We start from the raw sequence: 23419 nt of genomic DNA, 5'->3' as shown, positions 1-23419 counted from the left end.
CCCTTTGCTTTGCAGGATTTCCCGTTTGTCGGCCACCCTGAACAGGGTCTCTGCCTCTCATTCCCACCACAGCAAAGTCTCTGAGTCTCGTTGCCTACGCGCTCCCCCTCAGCAGATCCCCAAGTCTCCTGTCTGCCTCTCCCTCCAAGCGCCATCTCCCTCCCTCTTCCTTGTCCCTCGCGAAGGCCTCCTTCTTCAGCCGCTCTGTCCGGAGGGTCGTACTCCCACTGTTCCCTCCCACCAACACTATCTGTCTCTCCCCTCCAGTACGTGGATTTCAATGTAGACAGATGTGAGCTCATTCACTTTGGGCCTAACAAGCATAGAACAGGGTACTTTCTAAATGGTGTAAAGCTGGAGAACAACCACCAACGATGTGTCCGCGAGATCCTGCAAATCCCCTGGGAGGACAGACGTACCAATGTCAGCGTCCTCGACCAGGCCAACATCCCCAGCATTGAAGCACACACTGACCACACTCAACCAGCTTCGTCGGGCGGGCCACATTGTCCACATGCCAGACACAAGACTCCCAAAGCAAGCGCTCGACTCGGAACTCCTTCACGGCAAGCGAGCCCCAGGTGGGCAGAGGAAATGTTTCAGGGACATCCTCAAAGCCTCCCTGATAAAGTGCAACATCCCCACCGACACCTGGGAGTCCCTGGCCAAAGACCGCCCTAAGTGGAGGAAGAGCATCCGGGAGGGCGCTGAGCACCTCGAGTCTCGTCGCCGAGAGCGTGCAGAAAACAAGCGCAGGCAGCGGAAGGAGCGTGCGGTAAACCAGACTCCCCACCCACCCTTTCCCTCAACCACTGTCTGTCCCACCTGTGACAGAGACTGTAATTCCTGTATTGGACTGTTCAGTCACCTGAGAACTCACTTTTAGAGTGGAAGCAAGTCATCCTCGATTTTGAGGGACTGCCTATGATGATGAGAAAGCTAAAAACAGTGGAGATCCAAAGAGACTTGGGAGTCCAGGTACATCGATCATTAAAATGTCATGAACAGGTACAGAAAATAATCAAAAAGGCTAATGGAATACTGGCCTTTATATCGAGAGGACTAGAGTACAAGGGGATAGAAGTTATGCTGCACCTATACAAATCCCTGGGTAGACCACACCTGGAGTAATGTGAGCAGTTCTGGGCACCTTAGGAAACATAGAAACGTAGAAACATAGAAAATAGGTGCAGGAGTAGGCCATTCGGTCCTTCGAGCCTGCACCACCATTCAATATGATCATGGCTGATCATGCAACTTCAGTACCCCATTCCTGCTTTCTCTCCATACCCCTTGATCCCTTTAGCCGTAAGGAAGGATAAGAACATAAGAACATAAGAAATAGGAGCAGGATTAGGACATTTGGCCCATCGAGCCTGCTCCGCCATTTAATAAGATTGTAAAGTCCTGTCCCCTCAGTACAGATTCACACGAGGCATGTAGTGAAGTCAAGGTCACTCTGGACCTGCACCTTTATTTCACAGCTCTGGAATGCTGCACTTGCCTGAGACCTGTTCTTATATACCTGTCTCTTGCAAGTGCACCCCTGGTGGTAAGGCATGCTGGTGATTACAGGTCATATCTTATTACAGTCATGTATAGCATGTTGGGATACAGTTATATATAATAATGTAAGATACATGACAAAGATCATGGCTGAAATTCGCGCCCCCTGCAGGCGCTAACGGGAGGCGCAAAGCAGCTGAATTTCTCCCCCTATGAAGTGATGGTTTTTATGGTTCTCCATTGGTACTTACGACTGAAGTTTTAGCTTTGTGTATTATTATTTATTTTTGAAGTAAACTATTGTGTTTCCTTCCAGAGAAAGGATGCGTTGGCAAGGCCTTGGACCTGGTTTTCCTCATTGACAGCTCACGGAGCATACTCCCTGCTGACTTTGAGAGAGTGAAGGAGTTCCTCAATAATATTCTCCGGTTCCTGGACATCGGCCTGGACAAGACCAGAGTCGGCCTCGTCCTCTACGGCAGCACCGTCGAGAGCGTGTTCTCCCTCAAGACCCACAGGAAGGTGACGGACATGATGCGGGCCGTCAAGGACATGGTTCACCTGGCCACGGGCACCATGACGGGGCTGGCCATCGAATACACGATGAACGTGGCGTTCTCGACGCAAGCCGGGGCACGGCCGTGGGAGAGGAATGTACCGCGGGTGGCCATTATAGTGACAGACGGAAGGCCCCAGGACCAGGTGGCGGAAGTGGCAGCTCAAGCTCGGGACTCTGGTATCCTCATCTTTGCCGTGGGCGTGGGAAGAGTCGACATGAAGACTCTCCGGCTGTTAGGGAGCGAGCCACATGAAAAGCACGTGTTCTTTGTGCAGAACTTCAGTATGATCCAAACCCTCCTCTCCGAGTTCCAGACCAAGATATGTGGTACGCTTCCAGAGTTTTGCAGTGTCATGTTTTAAGCCGAGTGTTTAAAAGTTATCCGCCTCACAAAAAGTAGCTGGCTCACCCTCGCCTCTGAGACAGAAGGTCGTGGGTTCAAGTCCCACTCCGGAGACTTACAGCACAATAATCTAGGCTGACCCTCACAGTGCAGTGCTGAGGGAGTGCGGCACTGTCGGAGGTACCGTCTTTCGGATCAAACATTAACCCGAGGCCCCGTCTGCTTTCTCAGGTGGATGTAAAAGATCCCATGCCGCTATTTCGAAGAAGAGCAGGGGAGTTATCCCCGGTGTCCTGGGGCCAATATTTATTCCACAACCAACATCACTAAAACAGATTATCCGGTCATTATCACATTGCTGCTTGAGGGAGCTTGCTGTGCGCAAATTGGCTGCCGTGTTTCCCACAGTGACTACACTTCAAAAGCACTTCATTGGCTGTAAAGTGCTTTGAGACGTCCGGTGGTCATGAAAGGCGCTATATAAATGCAAGTCTTTCTTTCTTTAAATTAGATTTGAGAAGTCATTACATAAAAGTCCAACTCTGCCATTAGCTGTTAGGAATGAGTAAGTCTTTTTAAACTTACTGGCCGAGTTCAGTTTGGCCTCCAATACAGATGCATCAAACTCACGACCGTTCAGTTCTATCCAATCAGTATCTCATAGCCCAAAATTATAGTAGTGATTGGCTAGAATTGAATGGTGGTGAGTTTAATGCATCGTTATTGTAGGTAAAGCACAGAAGGAGGCCATTCGGCCCATCGTGCCTGTGCTGGCTCTTTGAAAGAGCGATCCACTTAGTCCCACTCCCCCTGCTCTTTCCCCCATAGCCCTGTACATTTTTTCCCGTTCAAGTATTTATCCAATTCCCTGTTTGAAAGTTACTATTGAATCTGCTCCCATCGTCCTTTCAGGCAGCGGGTTCCAGATCACAACAACTCGCTGCGTAAAAAAACAAATTTCACCATCTCCACCTCTGTTTCATTTAGCATGTTTGGATATGTTGTATATAAGATCATAAGAAATAGGAGCAGGAGTCGGCCATTTGGCCCCTCGAGCCTGATCTGCCATTCAATAAGATCATGGCTGATCTGATCATGGGCTCAGCTCCACTTCCCCGCCCGCTCCCCATAACCCTTTACTCCCTTTCCTGTCTGGCGTAAAAATAAAAAGGGGAAGGTGGCTCAACCGTGGCTATCTAGGGAAATCAGGGATAGTATTAAAGCCAAGGAAGTGGCATACAAATTGGCCAGAAATAGCAGCGAACCTGGGGACTGGGAGAAATTTAGAACTCAGCAGAGGAGGACAAAGGGTTTGATTAGGACAGGGAAAATGGAGTACGAGAAGAAGCTTGCAGGGAACATTAAGGCGGATTGCAAAAGTTTCTATAGGTATGTAAAGAGAAAAAGGTTGGTGAAGACAAACGTAGGTCCCCTGCAGTCAGAATCAGGGGAAGTCATAACGGGGAACAAAGAAATGGCGGATCAATTGAACAAGTACTTTGGTTCGGTATTCACTAAGGAGGATACAAACAACCTTCCGGATATAAAAGGGGTCAGAGGGTCTAGTAAGGAAGAGGAACTGAGGGAAATCTTTATTAGTCGGGAAATTGTGTTGGGGAAATTGATGGGATTGAAGGCAGATAAATCCCCAGGGCCTGATGGCCTGCATCCTAGAGTACTTAAGGAGGTGGCCTTGGAAATAGCGGATGCATTGACAGTCATTTTCCAACATTCCATTGACTCTGGATCAGTTCCTATGGAGTGGAGGGTAGCCAATGTAACCCCACTTTTTAAAAAAGGAGGGAGAGAGAAAACAGGGAATTATAGACCGGTCAGCCTGACCTCAGCAGTGGGTAAAATGATGGAATCAATTATTAAGGATGTCATAGCAGTGCATCTGGAAAATGGTGACATGATAGGTCCAAGTCAGCATGGATTTGTGAAAGGGAAATCATGCTTGACAAATCTTCTGGAATTTTTTGAGGATGTTTCCAGTAAAGTGGACAAAGGAGAACCAGTTGATGTGGTATATTTGGACTTTCAGAAGGCTTTCGACAAGGTCCCACACAAGAGATTAATGTGCAAAGTTAAAGCACATGGGATTGGGGGTAGTGTGCTGACGTGGATTGAGAACTGGTTGTCAGACAGGAAGCAAAGAGTAGGAGTAAACGGGTACTTTTCAGAATGGCAGGCAGTGACTAGTGGAGTGCCGCAAGGTTCTGTGCTGGGGCCCCAGCTGTTTACATTGTACATTAATGATTTAGACGAGGGGATTAAATGCAGTATCTCCAAATTTGCGGATGATACTAAGTTGGGTGGCAGTGTGAGCTGCGAGGAGGATGCTATTAGGCTGCAGAGTGACTTGGATAGGTTAGGTGAGTGGGCAAATGCATGGCAGATGAAGTATAATGTGGATAAATGTGAGGTTATCCACTTTGGTGGTAAAAACAGAGAGACAGACTATTATCTGAATGGTGACAGATTAGGAAAAGGGAAGGTGCAACGAGACCTGGGTGTCATGGTACATCAGTCATTGAAGGTTGGCATGCAGGTACAGCAGGCGGTTAAGAAAGCAAATGGCATGTTGGCCTTCATAGCGAGGGGATTTGAATACAGGGGCAGGGAGGTGTTGCTACAGTTGTACAGGGCCTTGGTGAGGCCACACCTGGAGTATTGTGTACAGTTTTGGTCTCCTAACTTGAGGAAGGACATTCTTGCTATTGAGGGAGTGCAGCGAAGGTTCACCAGACTGATTCCCGGGATGGCGGGACTGACCTATCAAGAAAGATTGGATCAATTGGGCTTGTATTCACTGGAGTTCAGAAGAATGAGAGGGGACCTCATAGAAACGTTTAAAATTCTGACGGGTTTAGACAGGTTAGATGCAGAAAGAATGTTCCCAATGTTGGGGAAGTCCAGAACCAGGGGTCACAGTCTGAGGATAAGGGGTAAGCCATTTAGGACCGAGATGAGGAGAAACTTCTTCACCCAGAGAGTGGTGAACCTGTGGAATTCTCTACCACAGAAAGTAGTTGAGGCCAATTCACTAAATATATTCAAAAGGGAGTTAGATGAAGTCCTTACTACTCGGGGGATCAAGGGTTATGGCGAGAAAGCAGGAAGGGGGTACTGAAGTTTCATGTTCAGCCATGAACTCATTGAATGGCGGTGCAGGCTAGAAGGGCTGAATGGCCTGCTCCTGCACCTATTTTCTATGTTTCTATGTTTCTATGTTTATCGCTCAAAAATCTGTCCATCTGCACCTTAAATAGATTCACTGACCCAGCCTGCACAGCTCTCTGGGGCAGAGAACTCCACAGATTTACAACCCTCTGAGAGAAGAAATTCCTCCTCATCTTAGTTTTAAATGGGCGGCCCCTTATTCTGAGATTATAGTCCCCTCGTTTTAGTTTCCCCAATCAGTGGAAATATCCTCTCTGCATCCACCTTGTCAAGCCCCCTCATTATCTTAAATGTTTCGATAAGATCACCTCTCATTCTTCTGAACTCCAATATGTATAGACCCAACCTACTCAACCTATCCTCATAAGCCAACTCCCTCATCTCCGGAATTAACCTCGTGAACCTTTTCTGAACAGCCTCCAATGCAAGTATATCCTTCCTTTAATGCGGAGACCAAAACTGTACGCAGTATTCCAGGTGTGGCCTCACCAATACCTTGAATTGTACTAATGGTAAACCATTCTCTTTTTTACTGTATGTAGACACGGACCTTTGTGGAGTGACTGACCATGGATGTGAACAGATCTGTATTAGCACGCCTGGGTCTTACATTTGTAAATGTAAAGAAGGATTCATCCTAAATAATGATCAGAAAACCTGCAGAAGTAAGACGGGTTGATGTTTTAAAGTTAAATATCTTTGAATAGATTTGAATATAAACTGTACATTGATGCTACTTGAAGGCCTCGTGGTCCTTATAAATGTTAAAGGTTACGAGAAGATGTGACAATGTGTGAGGGGATCATCAGCATTATAGGTGGTCCCTCGAACAAGGATGACTTGCTTCCACACCATGAAGGACCCAATGTCCCAGTCCTGAACTCCAGTTGAGGGGGTGGAAGATGCCTGTGCGTGGATTTTTTTAACGTGTGGTGACCGTTGCACATTGGCCACCACACGGGCTTGACAGAGCTAGGTCTTGGTCCAGTGGCAAGGGTTAAACAGGACGACTGGAGACCTGCTCTGCTGCATGGACCTAGTGTGCACATGTATCGCAGTGTGGGCTGGGCCCGTGCTGGCCCTGGGCCCTGGGCTCTTCTGAGCCCCATACCCTCATTCGCCGCCCCGACCTTCCCGCTCCTCCGCTGTACCTGGGCCCTGCCGATGTTCCAGCTCCCGCCCTCACCAGCGACCTGGGCCTTGATGACTTCACCCAGTCGCCCACCTCGAAGTCGTCGCACACTGGAGTGGCCGTGCTCCAGCTCTTATACACCCGACCTGTGGTGGTGTCCTCTCGCAGGTTGGGGTGGCCCACGAAAGCTTAGTGTGCACAGCAGCTCCTGGTGTGCTGGGACTGGAAATTCCCTGCCGCCACACAAATTAGCCACACTCGCAGGATAATGAGGAGCTTTGATAGGGCAGAGAGGGAGCAACCGAGCTTTCGCCCCTATATCCGCTCCATTGCCAAGACCGCCTATTTCCGCCGCCGCAATGTCGCCCGTCTCCACCCCTGCCTCAGCTCATCTGCTGCTGAAACCCTCACCCGTTCCATGTTACCTCCAGACTCGACTATTCCCATGCTCCCCTGGCCGGACTCCCACTCTCCATTAACTTCATCTCATCTAAAACTCGGCGGCCCGTGTCCTAACTCGCACTAAGTCCCGCTCACCCATTACCCCCTGTGCTCGCTGACCCGTGTCCTAACTCACACCGAGTCCCGCTCACCCATTACTCCCTGCGCTCGCTGACCCCTATCTTAACTCGCACCAAGTCCCGCTCACCCATTACCCCCTGTGCTCGCTGACCCGTGTCCTATCTCGCACCGAGTCTCGCTCACCCGTTACCCCCTGCGCTCGCTGACCCATGTCCTAACTCGCACCAAATCCCGCTCACCCATTACCCACTGTGCTCGCTGCCCCATGTCCTAACTCGCACCAAGTACCGCTCACCCATCACCCCTTGTGCTCGCTGCCCCATGTCCTAACTCGCACCGAGTCCTGCTCACTCATCACCCACCGTGCTCGCTGCCCCGTGTCCTAAATCGCACCAAGTTCCGCTCACCCATCACTCTCTGTGCTCGCTGCCCTGTGTCCTAATTCGTACCGAGTCCCGCTCACCCATTACCCCCTGTACTCGCTGACCCATGTCCTAACTGGCACCAAGTTCCGCTCACCCATCACCCTCTGTGCTCGCTGACCTACATTGACTCCCACTCCGACAACACCTCGATTTTAAAATTCTCGTCTTTGTTTCTAAATCCCTCCATGGCCTCGCCCCCTCCCTATCTCTGTAACCTCCTCCACCCCCACAACACTCCGAGATCTCTGTACTCCCCCAATTCTGGCCTCACGCGCATCCTGGATTTTAATCGCTCCACCTTCAGCTGCCTGAGCCCCAAGCTCTGCAATTCCCTTCCTTAAACCTCTCCGCCTCTCTCTCCTCATTTAAGACGCTCCTCAAAACCTACCTCTTTGACAAAGCCTGTCCTAATATCTCCTTATGTTGCTCGGTGTCGAATCTTGTTTGATAACATTCAGCATCCTTGCCCAGGCCAACATCCCCAGCATCAAAGCACTGACCACACTCGACCAGCTCCATTGGGTGGCCCATATTGTCCACATGCCCGACACGAGACTCCCAAAGCAAGCGCTCTACTCGGAACTCCTACACGGCAAGCGAGCCCCAGTTGGGCAGAGGAAACGTTACAAGGACACTCTCAAAGTCTCCCTGATAAAGTCCAACATCCCCACTGACACCTGGGAGTCCCTGGCCAAAGACCGCCCTAAGTGGAGGAAGTGCATCTGGGAGGGCGCTGAGCACCTCGAGTCTCGTCACCGAGAGCATGCAGAAAACAAGCGCAGGCAGCGGAAGGAGCATGCAGAAAACCAGTCCCACCCTCCCTTTCCTCCAACCACTGTCTGTCCCACCTGTGACAGAGACTGTAATTCCCGTATTGGACTGTTCAGTCACCTGAGAACTCACTTTTAGAGTGGAAGCAAGTCTTCCTCGATTTTGAAGAACTGCCTATGATGATGATGATGAAGCCTTTGGGACATTTTACTGTGTTAAAGGCACTATATAAATACAAGTTGTGTTGTTGTTGACAGGGATTGACCACTGCAGTCTTGGAAACCATGGCTGTGAGCACGAATGCACCAACATAGAAACCTCCTACATCTGCCGATGCCGTACAGGATACACACTGAATCCAGACAAGAAGACTTGCCGACGTAAGTGTCCATCAAGGCGCTCGCCTTTGCTGAGAATTTAACTCGTATCATCTGTATTTATTTCCTCAGGGCAGGATTCCCATCACTGGTGAGCTGTCTCAGACATCTATTTTGTTTCTCACTTTTCTTCTGAGAATTAATCTGGAACTCCCCTCCCCGCAAAAGCTGTTGAGGCTAGGTCAAGCGACAGAATTTTGTGGAGGTAAGGGTATTAAGAACATAAGAAATAGGAACAGGAGTAGGCCATATGGCCCCTCGAGCCCGCTCCGCCATTCAATAAGATCATGGCTGATCCAATCATGGACTCAGCTCCACTTCCCTGCTCACTCCCCATAACCTCGTATTCCCTGATCAGTTAAGAAACTATCTATCTCTGTCTTAAATGTTTTCAATGCCCTCCTGTATGGCTCAGAGACATGGACCATGTACAGTAGACACCTCAAGTCGCTGGAGAAATATCACTAACGATGGCTCCGCAAGATCCTACAAATTCCCTGGGAGGACAGACACACCAACATTAGCGTCCTCGACCAGGCCAACATCCCCCAGCAATTGAAGCACTGACCACACTCCATCAGCTCTGTTGGGCAGATCACATTATTCACATGGCAGACACAAGACTCCCAAAGCAAGTGCTCTACTCGGAACTCCATCACGGCAAACGAGCCAAAGGTGGGCAGCGGAAATGTTTCAAGGACACCCTCAAAGCCTCCCTGATAAAGTGCAAGATCCCCACCGACACCTGGAAATCCCTGGCCAAAGACCGCCCTAAGTGGAGGAACTGCATCTGAGAGGGCACTGAGCACCTCGAGTCTCAACGCCGAGAGCATGCAGAAATCAAGCACAGTTAGCGGAAAGAGCGTGCGGCAAACCAGTCCCACCCACCCCTTCCCTCAATGACCATCTGTCCCACCTGTGACAGGGACTGTGGCTCTCGTATTGGACTGTTCAGCCACCAAAGAACTCACTTCAGGAATGGAAGCAAGACTTCCTATGATGATTCCCTTATCGGTTAAGAAACTGTCTAACTCTGTCTTGAATTTATTCAATGACCCAGCTTCCACAGCTCCCTGAAGCAGCGAATTCCACAGATTTACAACCCTCTGAGAGAAGAAATTCCTCCTCATCTCAGTTTTAAATGGGCAGCCCCTTATTCTAAGATTATGCCCTCTAGTTCTAGTCTCCCCTATCAGTGGAAACATCCTCGATTAAGGGTGATGGAACCAAGGCGTGTAAATGGGGTTGAGATACCGATCAGCCATGATCTCACTGTAATGTCAGCCGTGGCTCAGTTGGTAGTGATACGTCTTTACTACACAGTATAAATGCACACGAGGCCCATGCTTGAGAGAAGGTCAGTCTGTGACCTGTCCTTTATTCCTTAGCACTCAAGTGATGAAGGTGGGTGGAGCTTCCCCTTTTATACCTGAAGGTCCAGGTTAGGAGTGTCTCCCACCTAGTGGTCAGTGTTCTCATGGTGTACAACTTAGGTCAGATTATACATGGGTTACAATGCTGGTTGAATACATGACATCACCTCCCCCACCAAAGTCTTATTGGGATCACAGGTTGAGTCCCTCTGGTGGTTTACGCTCCCTTGTAGATGGCCTGAGTTGGGGCTCCGGTTGTTGGGCGCTGGCCTGAGTGTCTGCTGTTTGCAGTGCCTCAGGCCTGTCCGGACTGCCCACAGTGACTGGGCTCTCCTCCCTTTGGTTCCGATGTTCGGTCACCTGTGGTGGAGTGAACTCTATATCGTGTTCTTCCTCTGCTTCTTCTATGGGGTTGCTGAACCTCCTTTTTGTTTGATCCACATGTTTGCGGCAGATTTGTCCATTGGTAAGTTTAACTACCAGAATCCTATTTCCCTCTTTGGCAACCACAGTGCCTGCGAGCCATTTGGGCCCTGCAGCGTAGTTGAGGACAAAAACAGGATAATTTACATCAATACATCGCGCCCTCGCATTCCTGTCATGGTAGTGATATTGTGACTGGCGCCTGCTCTCGACAATTTCTTTCATGGTGGGGTGTATAAGGGATAATCGGGTTTTGAGCGTCCTTTTCATTAGTAGCTCTGCGGGTGGAACTCCTGTGAGCGAGTGTGGTCGGGATCTATAGGCGAACAGGAGGCGTGATAAGCGGGTTTGTAGGGAACCCCCTTGGAATCTGAGCATCCCCTGTTTGATTATCTGCACTGCTCGTTCTGCCTGGCCGTTTGAGGCGGCTTGAACGGTGCCGTTCTGACATGGTTAATTCCATTGCCTGCCATGAAGTCCTGGAATTCAGTGTTTGTGAAGCACGGGCCATTGTCGCTGACCAAGATGTCTGGTAGACCGTGGGCGGCGAACATTGCCCGTAGACTTTCTACCCTGGCAGAGGATGTGCTTGAACTTAAAATGTCACACTCGATCCATTTGGAGTAGGCATCTACTACAACCAAAAACATTTTCCCCATGAAAGGACCTGCGTAGTCCACATGGATGCGTGACCAACGCTTGGCGGGCCATGGCCAGGGGCTAAGGGGGGCTTCCCTGGGCGCATGGCCCAGCTGGGCACACGTGTTGCACCTGCGAACACAAAGTTCCAGATCTGCATCTATCCCTGGCCACCAAACGTGTGACCTGGCAATTGCCTTCATCGTGACAATGCCCGGGTGCCCATTGTGGAGGTCTCTGATGAACACCTCTCTGCCCATCTGGGGCATGACTTCCCCACAGTAGGCAATCGGCCTGAATCGAGAGTTCATCCTTGCGCCTGTGAAATGGTTTAAATTTCTCAGGGCATGCCCTGTATGTGGCTGCCCAGTCCCCATTCAGGACACATTTCCTGACCAGAGACAATAGCAGGTCTCTATTTGTCCAGACTTTAATCTGACGGGCTGTCACGGGTGAGCCTTCGCTTCCGAAAGCTTCAACAGCCATGACCATCTCAGCACCATGCTCGGTAGCCCCCTCAGTGGTGGTTAGTGGGAGCCTGCTGAGTGCATCGGCGCAGTTTTCGGTGCCCGGTCTGTGCCGAATTGTGTAGTCATAGGCAGCTAACGTGAGTGCCCACCTCTGTATGCGGGCCGATGCGTTTGCATTTATGGCCTTGTTGTCGGCCAAAAGGGACTTTAGGGGTTTGTAATCTGTCTCCAGCTCAAATTTCTTGCCAAACAGGTACTGGTGCATTTTCTTTACTGCATATACACATGCGAGCGCCTCCTTTTCTACCATCCCGTAGCCCCTTTCTGCCTGGGACAGACTTCTGGAGGCATAAGCTACTGGCTGTAACTGACCCTTGGCATTAACATGCTGCAACACACACCCGACACCATAGGACGACGCATCGCACGTTAACACAAGTTTCTTACATGGGTCATATAGCGTTAACAGATTGTTGGAACATAACAAATTGCGTGCTCTATTAAAAGCCCTTTCCTGGCTGTCCCCCCAGACCCATTCACGACCTTTGCGTAGGAGCACGTGTAGCGGCTCTAGCAGCGTGCTCAATTTGGGAAGAAAGTTACCAAAATAGTTCAGGAGCCCCAGGAACGAACGCAGCTCCGTCGTGTTACGGGGTCTGGGTGTTCTCTGGATTGCTTCCGTCTTGGATGCAGTAGGACTGATCCCGTCTGCTGCTACCCTCATCCCCAGGAATTCTACCTCTGGAGCTAGGAAGACGCACTTCGCCTTTTTCAGTCGCAGACCTACCCGGTCCAGTCTGCGTAGCACCTCCTCCAGGTTGTGGAGGTGTTCTTCAGTATCGTAACCCGTAATGAGGATGTCGTCCTGAAAAACCACCGTCCCTGGAATCGACTTGAGGAGGCTTTCCATATTTCGTTGGAAGATCGCGGCGGCCGAGCGAATCCCGAACAGACATCTGTTGTACTCAAACAACCCCTTGTGTGTCGTGATGGTGGTCAGCTTCTTCGACTCGCTCGCCAGCTCCTGGGTCATGTAAGCTGAGGTCAGGTCCAATTTTGAAAAAAGTTTGCCACCGGATAGCGTCGCAAAGAGGTCCTCCGCTCTCGGTAGCGGGTACTGGTCTTGGAGTGACACCCGATTAATGGTGGCCTTGTAATCGCTACATATCCTGACCGACCCATCCGCCTTGAGCACCGGCACAATCGGGCTCACCCAGTCACTGAATTCGACTGGCGAGATGATGCCTTCCCTCAACAGGCGGTCCAATTCGCCTTCTATCTTTTCCCGCATCACGTACGGCACCGCTCTGGCCTTGTGGTGTACTGGCCTGGCGTCCGGGTTTATGTGAATCACTACCTTGGCCCCCATGAAAGTGCCAATGCCGGGTTGAAATAATGAGTCAAATTTGTCCAGGAACTGTGAGCATGATATTCGCTCCACAGAGGAAATTGCATTGACATCGCCCCATTTCCAGTTCATGACAGCAAGCCAACTCCTCCCCAGTAGTGCGGGACCGTCACCTGGGACAATCCAGAGTGGCAACCTGTTCTCCGAATCTTTGTGGGTCACGACTACCATGGTGCTGCCTAGCACCGGAATGATCTGCTTTGTGTAAGTCCGTAGCTATGCGTCAATCGCCGATAATTTTGGCCTCCTGGCCTTGGATGCCCACAACTTTTTGAACTGTTTGATACCCATCAGGGACTGACTGGCACCCGTGTCTAACTCCATTGATACTGGGATGCCATTGAGGAGCATTTTCATCATTATCGGTAGTGTCCTGGTGTATGAACTGTATACGTGCTCCACATGAACTCGCTGAACTTCAGCTTCTAGCGATTTCCCCCAGTGTCCATTTCTGCAATTTCTGCAGGTACTTTGCTCATCTCTGCAAACTCCGGCTGAATGTATGCCTCCACGCCTCCAGCATGAGTTACGGTTTGAAACAAAAGGTCCCTTGCCAGTCGATCGTCCCTGATTGCCCCTGTTATTGTCTTTGAGTGCACCATTAACAGGTGTTGATGGCCCCATTACTGGCCGCATTGTCCCTTGCAATGGCGTGAATCGCTGTTCAGCTTGCCATTGTCTCTGTCGAACTCCCCCCTCTGGGTTTGACTACATGTTGGGGCATGCCTGACTGCCCTTGTCTGCCTGGAGAACTGTGTGCTGCTTTAACAATGTTGAATCTCTGTCCCAACCATTCCTTAACACAGTACCTCTCGTCTGTTCTGCTAGTGGCCATGCTCGCATGGTTTAAATCCCAGTTTCTTGTCGCCATTGATACGTCCTTACTACACAGTATAAATGCACACGAGGCCCATGCTTGAGAGAAGGTCAGTCTCTGACCTGTCCTTTATTCCTTAGCACTCAAGTGATGAAGGTGGGTGGAGCTTCCCCTTTTGTACCTGAAGGTCCAGGTTAGGAGTGTCTCCCACCTAGTGGTCAGTGTTCTCAAGGTGTACAACTTAGATCAGTTTATACATGGGTTACAATGCTGGTTGAATACATGACAGGTAGCACCCCAATCTCGGGGTCAAAAGGTTGTGGGTTCAGGGACTTGAGCATAAAAATCTAGTCTGACACTCCCAGTGCAGTGCTGAGGGAGCGCTGCACTGTCGGAGGTGTCGTCTTTCGGTTGAGACGTTAAACCGAGTCTCCGTCTGCTCTCAGGAAAAGATCTCGTGGCACCATTTTGAAGAAGAGCAGGGGAGTTATCCCCGGTGTCCTGGAGCCAATATTTATCCCTCAATCAACATCACTGAAAACAGATTATCTGGTCATTATCTCATTGCTGTTTGTGGGAGCTTGCTGTGTGCAAATTGGCTGCCGCGTTTCCTACATTACAACAGTGACTACACTCCAAAAGTACTTTTCAGAATGGCAGGCAGTGACTAGTGGAGTGCCGCAGGGCTTAATGCTGGAACCCCAGCTCTTTACAATATACATTAATGATTTAGATGAAGGAATTGAGTGTAATATCTCCAAGTTTGCAGATGACACTAAGCTGGGTGGCGGTGTGAGCTGTGAGGAGGATGCTAAGAGGCTGCAGGGTGATTTGGACAGGTTAGGTGAATGGGCAAATACATGGCAGATGCAGTATAATGTGAATAAATGTGAGGTTATCCATTTTGGGGGCAAAAACACGAAGGCAGAATATTATCTGGATGGCGGCAGATTAGGAAAAGGGGAGGTGCAACAAGATCTGAGTGTCATGGTTCATCAGTCACTGAAAGTGGGCATGCAGGTACAACAGGCGGTGAAGAAGGCAAATGGTATGTTGGTTTCATAGCTAGGGGATTTGAGTATAGGAGCAGGGAGGTTTTACTGCAGTTGTACAGGGCCTTAGTGAGGCCTCACCTGGAATATTGTGTACAGTTTTGGTCTGCTAATCTGAGGAAGGACATTCTTGCTATTGAGGAAGTGCAGCGAAGGTTTATCAAACTGATTCCAGGGATGGCTGGACTGTCATATGAGGAGAGACTGGATCAACTGGGCCTTTATTCATTGGAGTTTAGAAGGATGAGAGGGGATCTCATAGAAACGTATAAAATTCTGATGGGACTGGACAGGTTAGATGCTGGAAGAATGTTCCTGATGTTGGGGAAGTCCAGAACCAGGGGACATAGTCTTAGGATAAGGGGTAGGCAATTTAGGACTGAGGATGAGGAGAAACTTCTTCACCCAGAGAGTTGTTAACCTGTGGAATTCCCTGCCGCAGAGAGTTGTTGATGCCAGTTCATTGGATATATTCAAGAGGGAGTTAGATATGGCCCTTACGGCTAAAGGGATCAAGGGGTATGGAAAGAAAGCAGGAAAGGGATACTGAGGGAATGATCAGCTATGATCTTATCGAATGGCGGTGCAGGCTCGAAGGGCCGAATGGCCTGCTCCTGCACTTATTTTCTATGTTTCTATTGACTGTAAAATGCTTTGGGAAGTCCAGCAGGCGTGAAAGGTGCTATATAAATGCAAGACTTTCTTTTTTCCATTGAATGGTGGAACAGGCTCGAGGGCTGAATGGCCTCCTGCTGTTCCTGTGGCATGTGTGAAAAATGTTTTATAAAAAACTCTACAGCACCAGGTATTCCCAGTCGGTGTCCCTTCCAAGTACTAACCAGGCCTTACGCTGCTTTATATCGGAGACCAGGCTTTTTCAGACTCATATGGCCATAAAGCCTACTGCACCTGCTATTCCCTGGCAGTCTCCCATCTACGTACTAACCAGGCCTGACTCTGCTTAGTTTCTAAAATCAGACATTTTCAGACTAAGGTAGCCAACAGTTACAGGTTCCATCCCTGGGTGGGATCGAACCACCAAGCTTTCAGGTAACAGCCCAGCACTTTAATGGATTGCACCACAGAGACTTGTGAAATAACTGAGGTTTAAGCTGCAAGGCAGTGCTTTTTTTCAAGCACACTGGCACTTGACTGTGTTTTACAGGTACTTGGCTCAGGTCCTCGATGGTGTAGAGCACTGCAGAATGATGGTGGCTGTCCCTCACTTCACCACAAGTGCACTTCCTAATCGCAAAGCTGCAGTGACAGCAGTCATCGCCTGGACTGGTCTAAGTGCAGAAACCTCTGCAGCGATGTGAGGCTCTGTGAAAGGTTAATGAAAAGGAGCAATGAAGAAATGAACGCTAACAATTTTCGGTTGTCTAACATGAGAACATAAGAATAAGGAGCAGGATTTGACCATACGGCCCCTCGAGTCTGCTCCGCCATTCAATAAGATCATGGCTGATGGACTCAGCTCCACTTCCCTGCCCGCTCCCCATAAGCCTTTACTCCCTTATTGCTCAAAAATCTGTCTATCTCCGCCTTAAATATATTCAATGTCCCAGCCTCCACAGCTCTCTGGGGCAGAGAATTCCACAGATTTACAACCCTCAGAGAAGAAATTCCTCCTCATCTCAGTTTTAAATGGGCGGCCCCTTATTCTGAGACTATGTCCCCTCGTTTTAGTTTCCCCTATGAGTGGAAATATCCTCTCTTCATCCACCTTGTCGAGCCCCCTCGCTATCTTATATGCTTCGATAAGGTCACCTCTCATTCGTCTGAACTGCAATGAGTATAGGCCCAACCTATCTTCACAAATCAACCCCCAACGCCTCAGTTAGCGGCCAGAGGAGGCGTTCATGCAAGCGTTAGAGCTTAGCGACCGGGTGTGCAGCTTTTAGCGCCCCGACGGAAAATTCGTTAGAGGCTCACCGGCGGCGCAAACCGTTAGCGCCCGGCTGCTGACGATCGCTCCGGTCCTGTCGTATTCCTGGTGCAACACCCACGCTTGCGCCCCGGTCGGTAAATTCGGTGCGTGCGCCTCATTGAGCGCCCGCCAATAACAACGTCTGGGAAAACGGTCGATCCCGGCTCGCAGAGTCGTTAACTGGCGGCTACTTAAAGGGATGAGGAAGCGCTTCCCTCGGAGGTCACAGTCAGTGCAACGTTTACACACAGCACGGTGCGTGAGCCTCCGCGTGTGCAGCGGCAGAGAGATATAAAAGTTCAGTTTCAGAAAAAGCGATTGCGAAAACTTTAACGGATGCATTACTATGCCGTGCCTTTAAGACTCGGCTATTCCCAGGATCTAATTCGCCAAATTTACTGACCAAACTCTCATTAGCGCCCCCCCAGCTGTAGTGTGCATCAGCTGATTTAGCGCCCCGTCAGCTCTTCGACCGAATTTCTGGACAGAGGGCGCTAACTTTTTCAAGGCGCTAAATTTACCGCTCCGCCTGGGTTACCGCCCCAAACCAGGCGCGACCAAATTTCTCACCCCATGAATTTAACAACGCAGTTCAAAAACCAGATCGACAGTCAGCACAGACATAAGAACAGGAGCTGGGGTCGTTCTCCTTGGAGCAGAGAAGGTTGAGAGGCGATTTGATGGAGGTGTTCAAAATCACGAGGGGTCTGGACAGAGTAGATAGAGAGAAACTGCTCCCATTGGTGGAAAGGTCGAGAACCAGAGGACACAGATTTAAAGTGATTGGCAGAAGAACCAAAGGCGACATGAGGAAAAACTGGAATAAGAACATAAGAAATAGGAGCAGGAGTAGGCCATTTGGCCCCTCGAGCCTGCTCCACCATTCAATAAGATCATGGCTGATCCAATCATGGACTCAGCTCCACTTCCCTGCCCGCTCCCCATAACCCTTTATTCCCTTATCACTCAAAAATCTGTCTATCTCCGTCTTAAATATATTCAGTGACTCAGCCTCCACAGCTCTCTGGGACAGAGAATTCCACAGATTTACAGCCCTCTGAGAGAAGGAATTCCTCCTCATCTCAGTTTTAAATGGGCGGCCCCTTATTCTAAGACTATGGGCCCTAGTTTTAGTTTCCCCTATGAGTGAAAATATCCTCTCTGCATCCACCTTGTCGAGCCCCCTCATTATCTTATATGATTCGATAAGATCACGTCTCATTCTTCTGTACTTCAATGTGTATAGGCCCAACGTACTCAACCTTTCTCCGTAAGTCAACCCCCTCATCTCCGGAATCAACCGAGTGAACCTTCTCTGAACAGCCTCCAATGCAAGTATATCCTTCCTTAAATCGGAGACCAAAGCTGCACGCAGTAATGCACTGCCTGAAAAGATGGAGGCAGATTCAAGCCCGGCTTTCAAAAGAAAGAAAGACTTGCATTTATATAGCGCCTTTCACGACTACTGGATGTCTCAAAGCGCTTTAGCCAATAAAGTATTTTTGGAGTGTAGTCACTGTTGTAATGTGGGAAAAGGGAGTTGGATAAGTACCTGAAGGAAGAAGATTTCGCAGGGCTACGGGGAAAGGGTGGAGGGAGTGGGACTAGCTGAAGTGCTCGTGCAGAGAGCCGGCAAGGGCTCGACGAGCCGAATGGCCTCCTTCTGTGCTGTAACCATCTATGAGTCTATGAGCATTGGCCATTCAGCCCCTCGAGTCTGTTCCACCATTCAATGATATCATGGCTGATCTGTGTCTGAAATTTTTTTTTTTAAATATATATTTTCTCATAATGTGGGTGACACTGATCAGGCCGGATTTATGGTCTTTCCACAGTTGCCCTTAGAAGGGGCTGGAGGATATAGAAACATAGAAATTTACAGTGCAGAAGGAAACCCAGCTGGTCTGTCCCGGTGTTTATCCTCCACACGAGACTCCTCCCATCCCCCCTCTTCATCTCACCCCATCAACATATCCCTCTATTCCTTTCTCCCTCGTGTGTTTTTTTTTTTAGCTGCTTTAAATGCATCGATACTATTCACCTCAACCACTCCCTGTGGCAGCGAGTTCCGCATTCTCTCCACTCTCTGGGTGCAGACGTTTCTCCTGAACTCCATATTGGATTTATTTATGGCCCCTAGTTCTGGTCTCCCCTGTAAGTGGAAATATCGGGCCCGAGATTCAGTACCGCTGGAAAGCTGGTGCTCCCCCCCCACCTTTTTGTGAAAATTAGCGCCAAAATTTTTCCGTGGCTGGGCCACCCCATATTCAGCTCCAAAAGTGAACAAATGGGTTTCCAGCACTAATGAACCCTTCCAAAGTGGAGTTTTTCAGCGGTGTGGCTGTCTTAATTTGAGCGTTATCACCACTGAGAAATTCAGCATGCCGGTAAGGGTTTGCAGCAAGGCCCTGAGGGGGGGGGAAGGAGGTTGGAAGGTTGGCTGGTGTAAGAGGTGCAAGGAGAGCCAACAGGTTCACTGATATGGAGCTGGAGACACTGATGGACGACACCCAGCTCTTCCTCACCACCACTTCTCTCAACCCAAGACTGTCTGCAACCTTGGCGTCCTGTTAGATCCTGCGCTGAGCTTCAGACCCCATATCCTCCCCATCACTAAGACCACCTCCGTAATATCTCCCTGTCTCCACCCCTGCCTCAGTCCATCTGCTGCTGAAACCCTCATCCCTGCCTTTGTCATCTCCAGACTCGACGATTCCAACGCACTCCTGGCCGGCCTCCCATCTTCCACCCTCAGTAACCTTCAGCTCATCCAAATCTCTGCTGCCCATGTCCTAACTCACACAATGTCCCGTTCACCCATCATCACCCCTGTACTCACCATCATAAGTTAGCTCCCAGTCCAGCAACGCCTTCTCTAGGCCTGCTGTATCAAAACCATCATCATCATAGACAGTCCCTCTAAACGAGGATGACTTGCTTCCACATCAAAAAAGGGATAAGTTCACAGGTGTTTCAATGAAGGACCTAATATTCCAGGTCCAGAACTACATCCTGAAGGGTGGAAGATGCCTGTGCGTGGATTTTTTAACATGTGGTGGCCGTTGCAGACACCACAGGGGCTTGACAGAGCTAGGTCTTGGTCCAGTGGTCCAAAACTGTACTTTTGTGATCACTAGCCACTAGATGGCATCACTGTTGGATGCCGTGTGTGTGCAGCCCAAGTATAAAAGGCCAGCCATTTTGTAGATTAGTCACTTTGGGCCTTAATAAAGCAGAGCCAAGGTCTTGGAGTTAAACAGTATTCAGTCTAACAGTTATTGGACACACAACATTTGGTGACTAGGCAACAAGAACCTTTGCATGCAAAAATGAGCACAATTGGATTGTTGGAGCGATTGGTGGAAGGAGAAGATTGGGCAGACTTTGTGAGCTGTTTGAGCCAGTTCTTCGTGGCCAACAAAATGGAGGAGGTCAGTGACGCAGATCGGCGCCGGGTGGTGTTCCTCATGGTTTGCAGTCCGAAAATTTATGGTCTGATAAAGAATCTACTCCTGCCTGTGAGTCTAACAGAGAAGACATATGAAGAATTGTGTACACTGGTACAGGACCACCTTAAGCCAGACGAAGGCATCATCATCTTGAGATACAGATTTTACACGCACGTTCGCTCAGAGGGCCAGAATGCGGCGGAATTCGTTGCCGACCAGAGACGTCTAGCGGGACCATGTAAGTTCGGGGCTGTGTTGGCAGACATGCTGCGGGACTTCTTTTAATCGGCATCAACCACGAGGTGATCCTGCGTAAGCTACTGGCGGTGGAGACGTTGGACTTGAACAGGGCCATCACGATCGCTCAGTCATGCATGACGACGGATAGAAGTCTAAAGCAGATATCAGTGAAAAATCAAAACTCGGCAAGTACTGTAAATATGATTAATTCGTTGTTCGGCAGAGCGGCACATGGCAAGGCCTTACCCGACTGCGTACACGAAACCTGTGGCTGCTCAAAGTCCGTCACCGGGAATGCATCCGATTTCTCCGTGTTGCCGTTGTGGGGGAAATCACCGGCACCAGCAGTGCCGATTTAAGCAATATAGTTGCAAAGGCTGTCTGAGAGCGGGGCATCTCCAGCGCAAATGTCCGCAGATGAGCAAGCGTGCTGCGACACACCACGCCCATCAAGCATGCACCCAAGCCTCAGAATGTGATGGAGCTGCGTTCGTTCCTGGGTCTACTCAACTACTTCGGTAACTTCCTACCTAAATTGAGCACCTTATTAGAACCACTACACATGCTGCTAAGGCGACAACTGGGTGTAGGGTGCGTCTCAAGACATAGCCTTTGAGAAAGCCACTAATCTGCTTTACTCTAGCAAGTTGCTGGTACATTATGACCCATGTAAACATTTAGTATTGGCCTGTGGTGCTTCGTCATATGGAATTGGTTGCGTACTCCAACAAGCTAATGAGTCAGGTCACCTTCAACCAGTCATGTATGCTTCAAAAAGTTTGTCTAAAGCGGAAAGAGCCTACAACATGATAGAGAAAGAAGCACTAGCCTGTGTGTATGGGGTTAAAAAGATGCATCAGTACCTGTTTGGTCTTCGGCTTGAACTGGTTTGACAGATCACGAGCCGCTCATTTCACTGTTCTCTGAAAACAAAGGTATCAATACCAATGCATCGTCCCGCATCCAGAGGTGGGCGCTGACATTATCTGCTTATGAATATGTCATTCGCCATAGACCTGGCACCGAGAATTGTGCCGATGCTTTGAGCCGTCTGCCGTTGCCCACACCGGAGGTGGAAATGCCACAACCGGCGGATCTATTGTTAGTTATGGATGCTTTTGAAAGTGAAGGAACCCCTGTCACGGCTCAACAAGCTAAGACCTGGTCCAGCCAGGACCCGATTTTATCGGTGGTGAAGAGTTGCATCCTCAAAGGTGATTGGTCTGCCATACCCAAGCAAATGTGCGAGGAGACCAAACCTTACATTCGCAAAGACGAACTGTGTATTCAATCGGATTGTATACTGTGGGGCAATCGTGTTGTTACGCCCAAGAGAGGGAGAGAGAAATTTGTATGTGAGCTACATAGCACATATCCCGGCATTGTAATGATGAAAGCCATTGCCAGGTCTCATGTATGGTGGCTGGGAATTGACTCTAAGCTGGAATCATGTGTGCATCAGTGCAACACTTGCACGCTGCTCAACAAAGCACCAGCGGAATCGCCGTTGAGTCTGTGGTCGTGGCCATCCAAACCATGGTCCACGATCCACATAGACTTTGCAGGTCCCTTCCTGGGGAAGATATTTTTAGTTGTGGTGGATACATATTCGAAGTGGATCGAGTGTATAATCATGTCATCCAGTACATCCACAGCTACCATTGAGAATCTCAGTGTCATGTTCGCGACACATGGTCTGCCTGACATCGTTGTTTGCGACAACGGACCGTGCTTCACCAGTCAGGAGTTTCAAGAGTTCATGAAACTCAATGGTGTCAAACATGTAAGGTCAGCACCGTTCAAACCTGCATCCAATGGGCAAGCAGAATGTGCTTTCCAAATCATTAAGCAGAGTGTGAAGCGAGTAACCCAAGGGTCATTACAGACCCGCCTGTCATGCATACTGCTTAGTTACAGGACAAGACCACGCACGCTTACTGGTGTCTCGCCTGCCAAACTAATGATGAACAGGGGTCTTAAGACCAAGCTAGCTCTTGTACACTCTGACTTGAATAATCATGTTGAATATAGAAGAAAAAATCTACAAGGATATAATGATCGCGCAGCTGTGTCACGCGATATTCCTGTAAATGATCTTGTATATGTACTACATAGAAACATAGAAACGTAGAAACATAGAAAATAGGTGCAGGAGTAGGCCATTCGGCCCTTCGAGCCTGCATCACCATTCGATAAGATCATGGCTGATCATTCCCTCAGTATCCCTTTCCTACTTTCTACCCATACCCCTTGATCCCCGTAGCTGTAAGGGCCATATCTAACTCCCTCTTGAATATATCCAATGAACTGGCATTAACAGCTCTCTGCAGCAGGGAATTCCACAAGTTAACACTCTCTGAGTGAAGAAGTTTCTCCTCATCTCAGTCCTAAATGGCCTACCCTCTACCCTAAGACTGTGTCCCCTTCTGGACTTTCCCAACATTGGGAGCAATCTACCTGCATCTAACCTGTCCCATCCCGTCAGAATCTTGTATGTTTCTATGAGATCACCTCTCATCCTTCTAAACTCCAATGTATAAAGGCCCAGTTGATCCAGTCTCTCCTCATATGAATCAGTCTGGTGAACCTTCACTGCACTCCCTCAATAGCAAGAACGTCCTTCCTCAGATTAGGAGACCAAAACTGAACACAATATTCCAGGTGAGGCCTCACCAAGGCCCTGTACAACTGCAGTAAGACCTCCCTGCTCCTATACTCAAATCCCCTAGCTATGAAGGCCAACATACCATTTGCCTTCTTCACCGCATGCTGTACCTGTATGCCAACTTTCAATGACTGA

At 49.3% G+C, this 23419-nt stretch overlaps 1 protein-coding gene across 1 annotated transcript in view; it reads left to right on the top strand.

The window, feature by feature from the left end:
* LOC139272251 (matrilin-4-like) overlaps positions 1–23419 on the top strand; it is a 74033-nt gene that overhangs the window by 23638 nt on the left and 26976 nt on the right. Inside the window, exons 6-8 of the mRNA XM_070888582.1 lie at positions 1823–2392; positions 6134–6256; positions 8699–8821. Of these exons, the coding sequence (XP_070744683.1) occupies positions 1823–2392; positions 6134–6256; positions 8699–8821 (816 nt within the window). The remainder of the gene's footprint in view (positions 1–1822; positions 2393–6133; positions 6257–8698; positions 8822–23419) is intronic.

This window comes from Pristiophorus japonicus, chromosome 1 (genome assembly GCF_044704955.1).
Source record: "Pristiophorus japonicus isolate sPriJap1 chromosome 1, sPriJap1.hap1, whole genome shotgun sequence".
NCBI classification, from domain to species: Eukaryota; Metazoa; Chordata; class Chondrichthyes; family Pristiophoridae; genus Pristiophorus; species Pristiophorus japonicus.
Note: the sequence above shows the minus strand (reverse complement) of the source record. Positions and strands in the feature narration are given on the sequence as shown.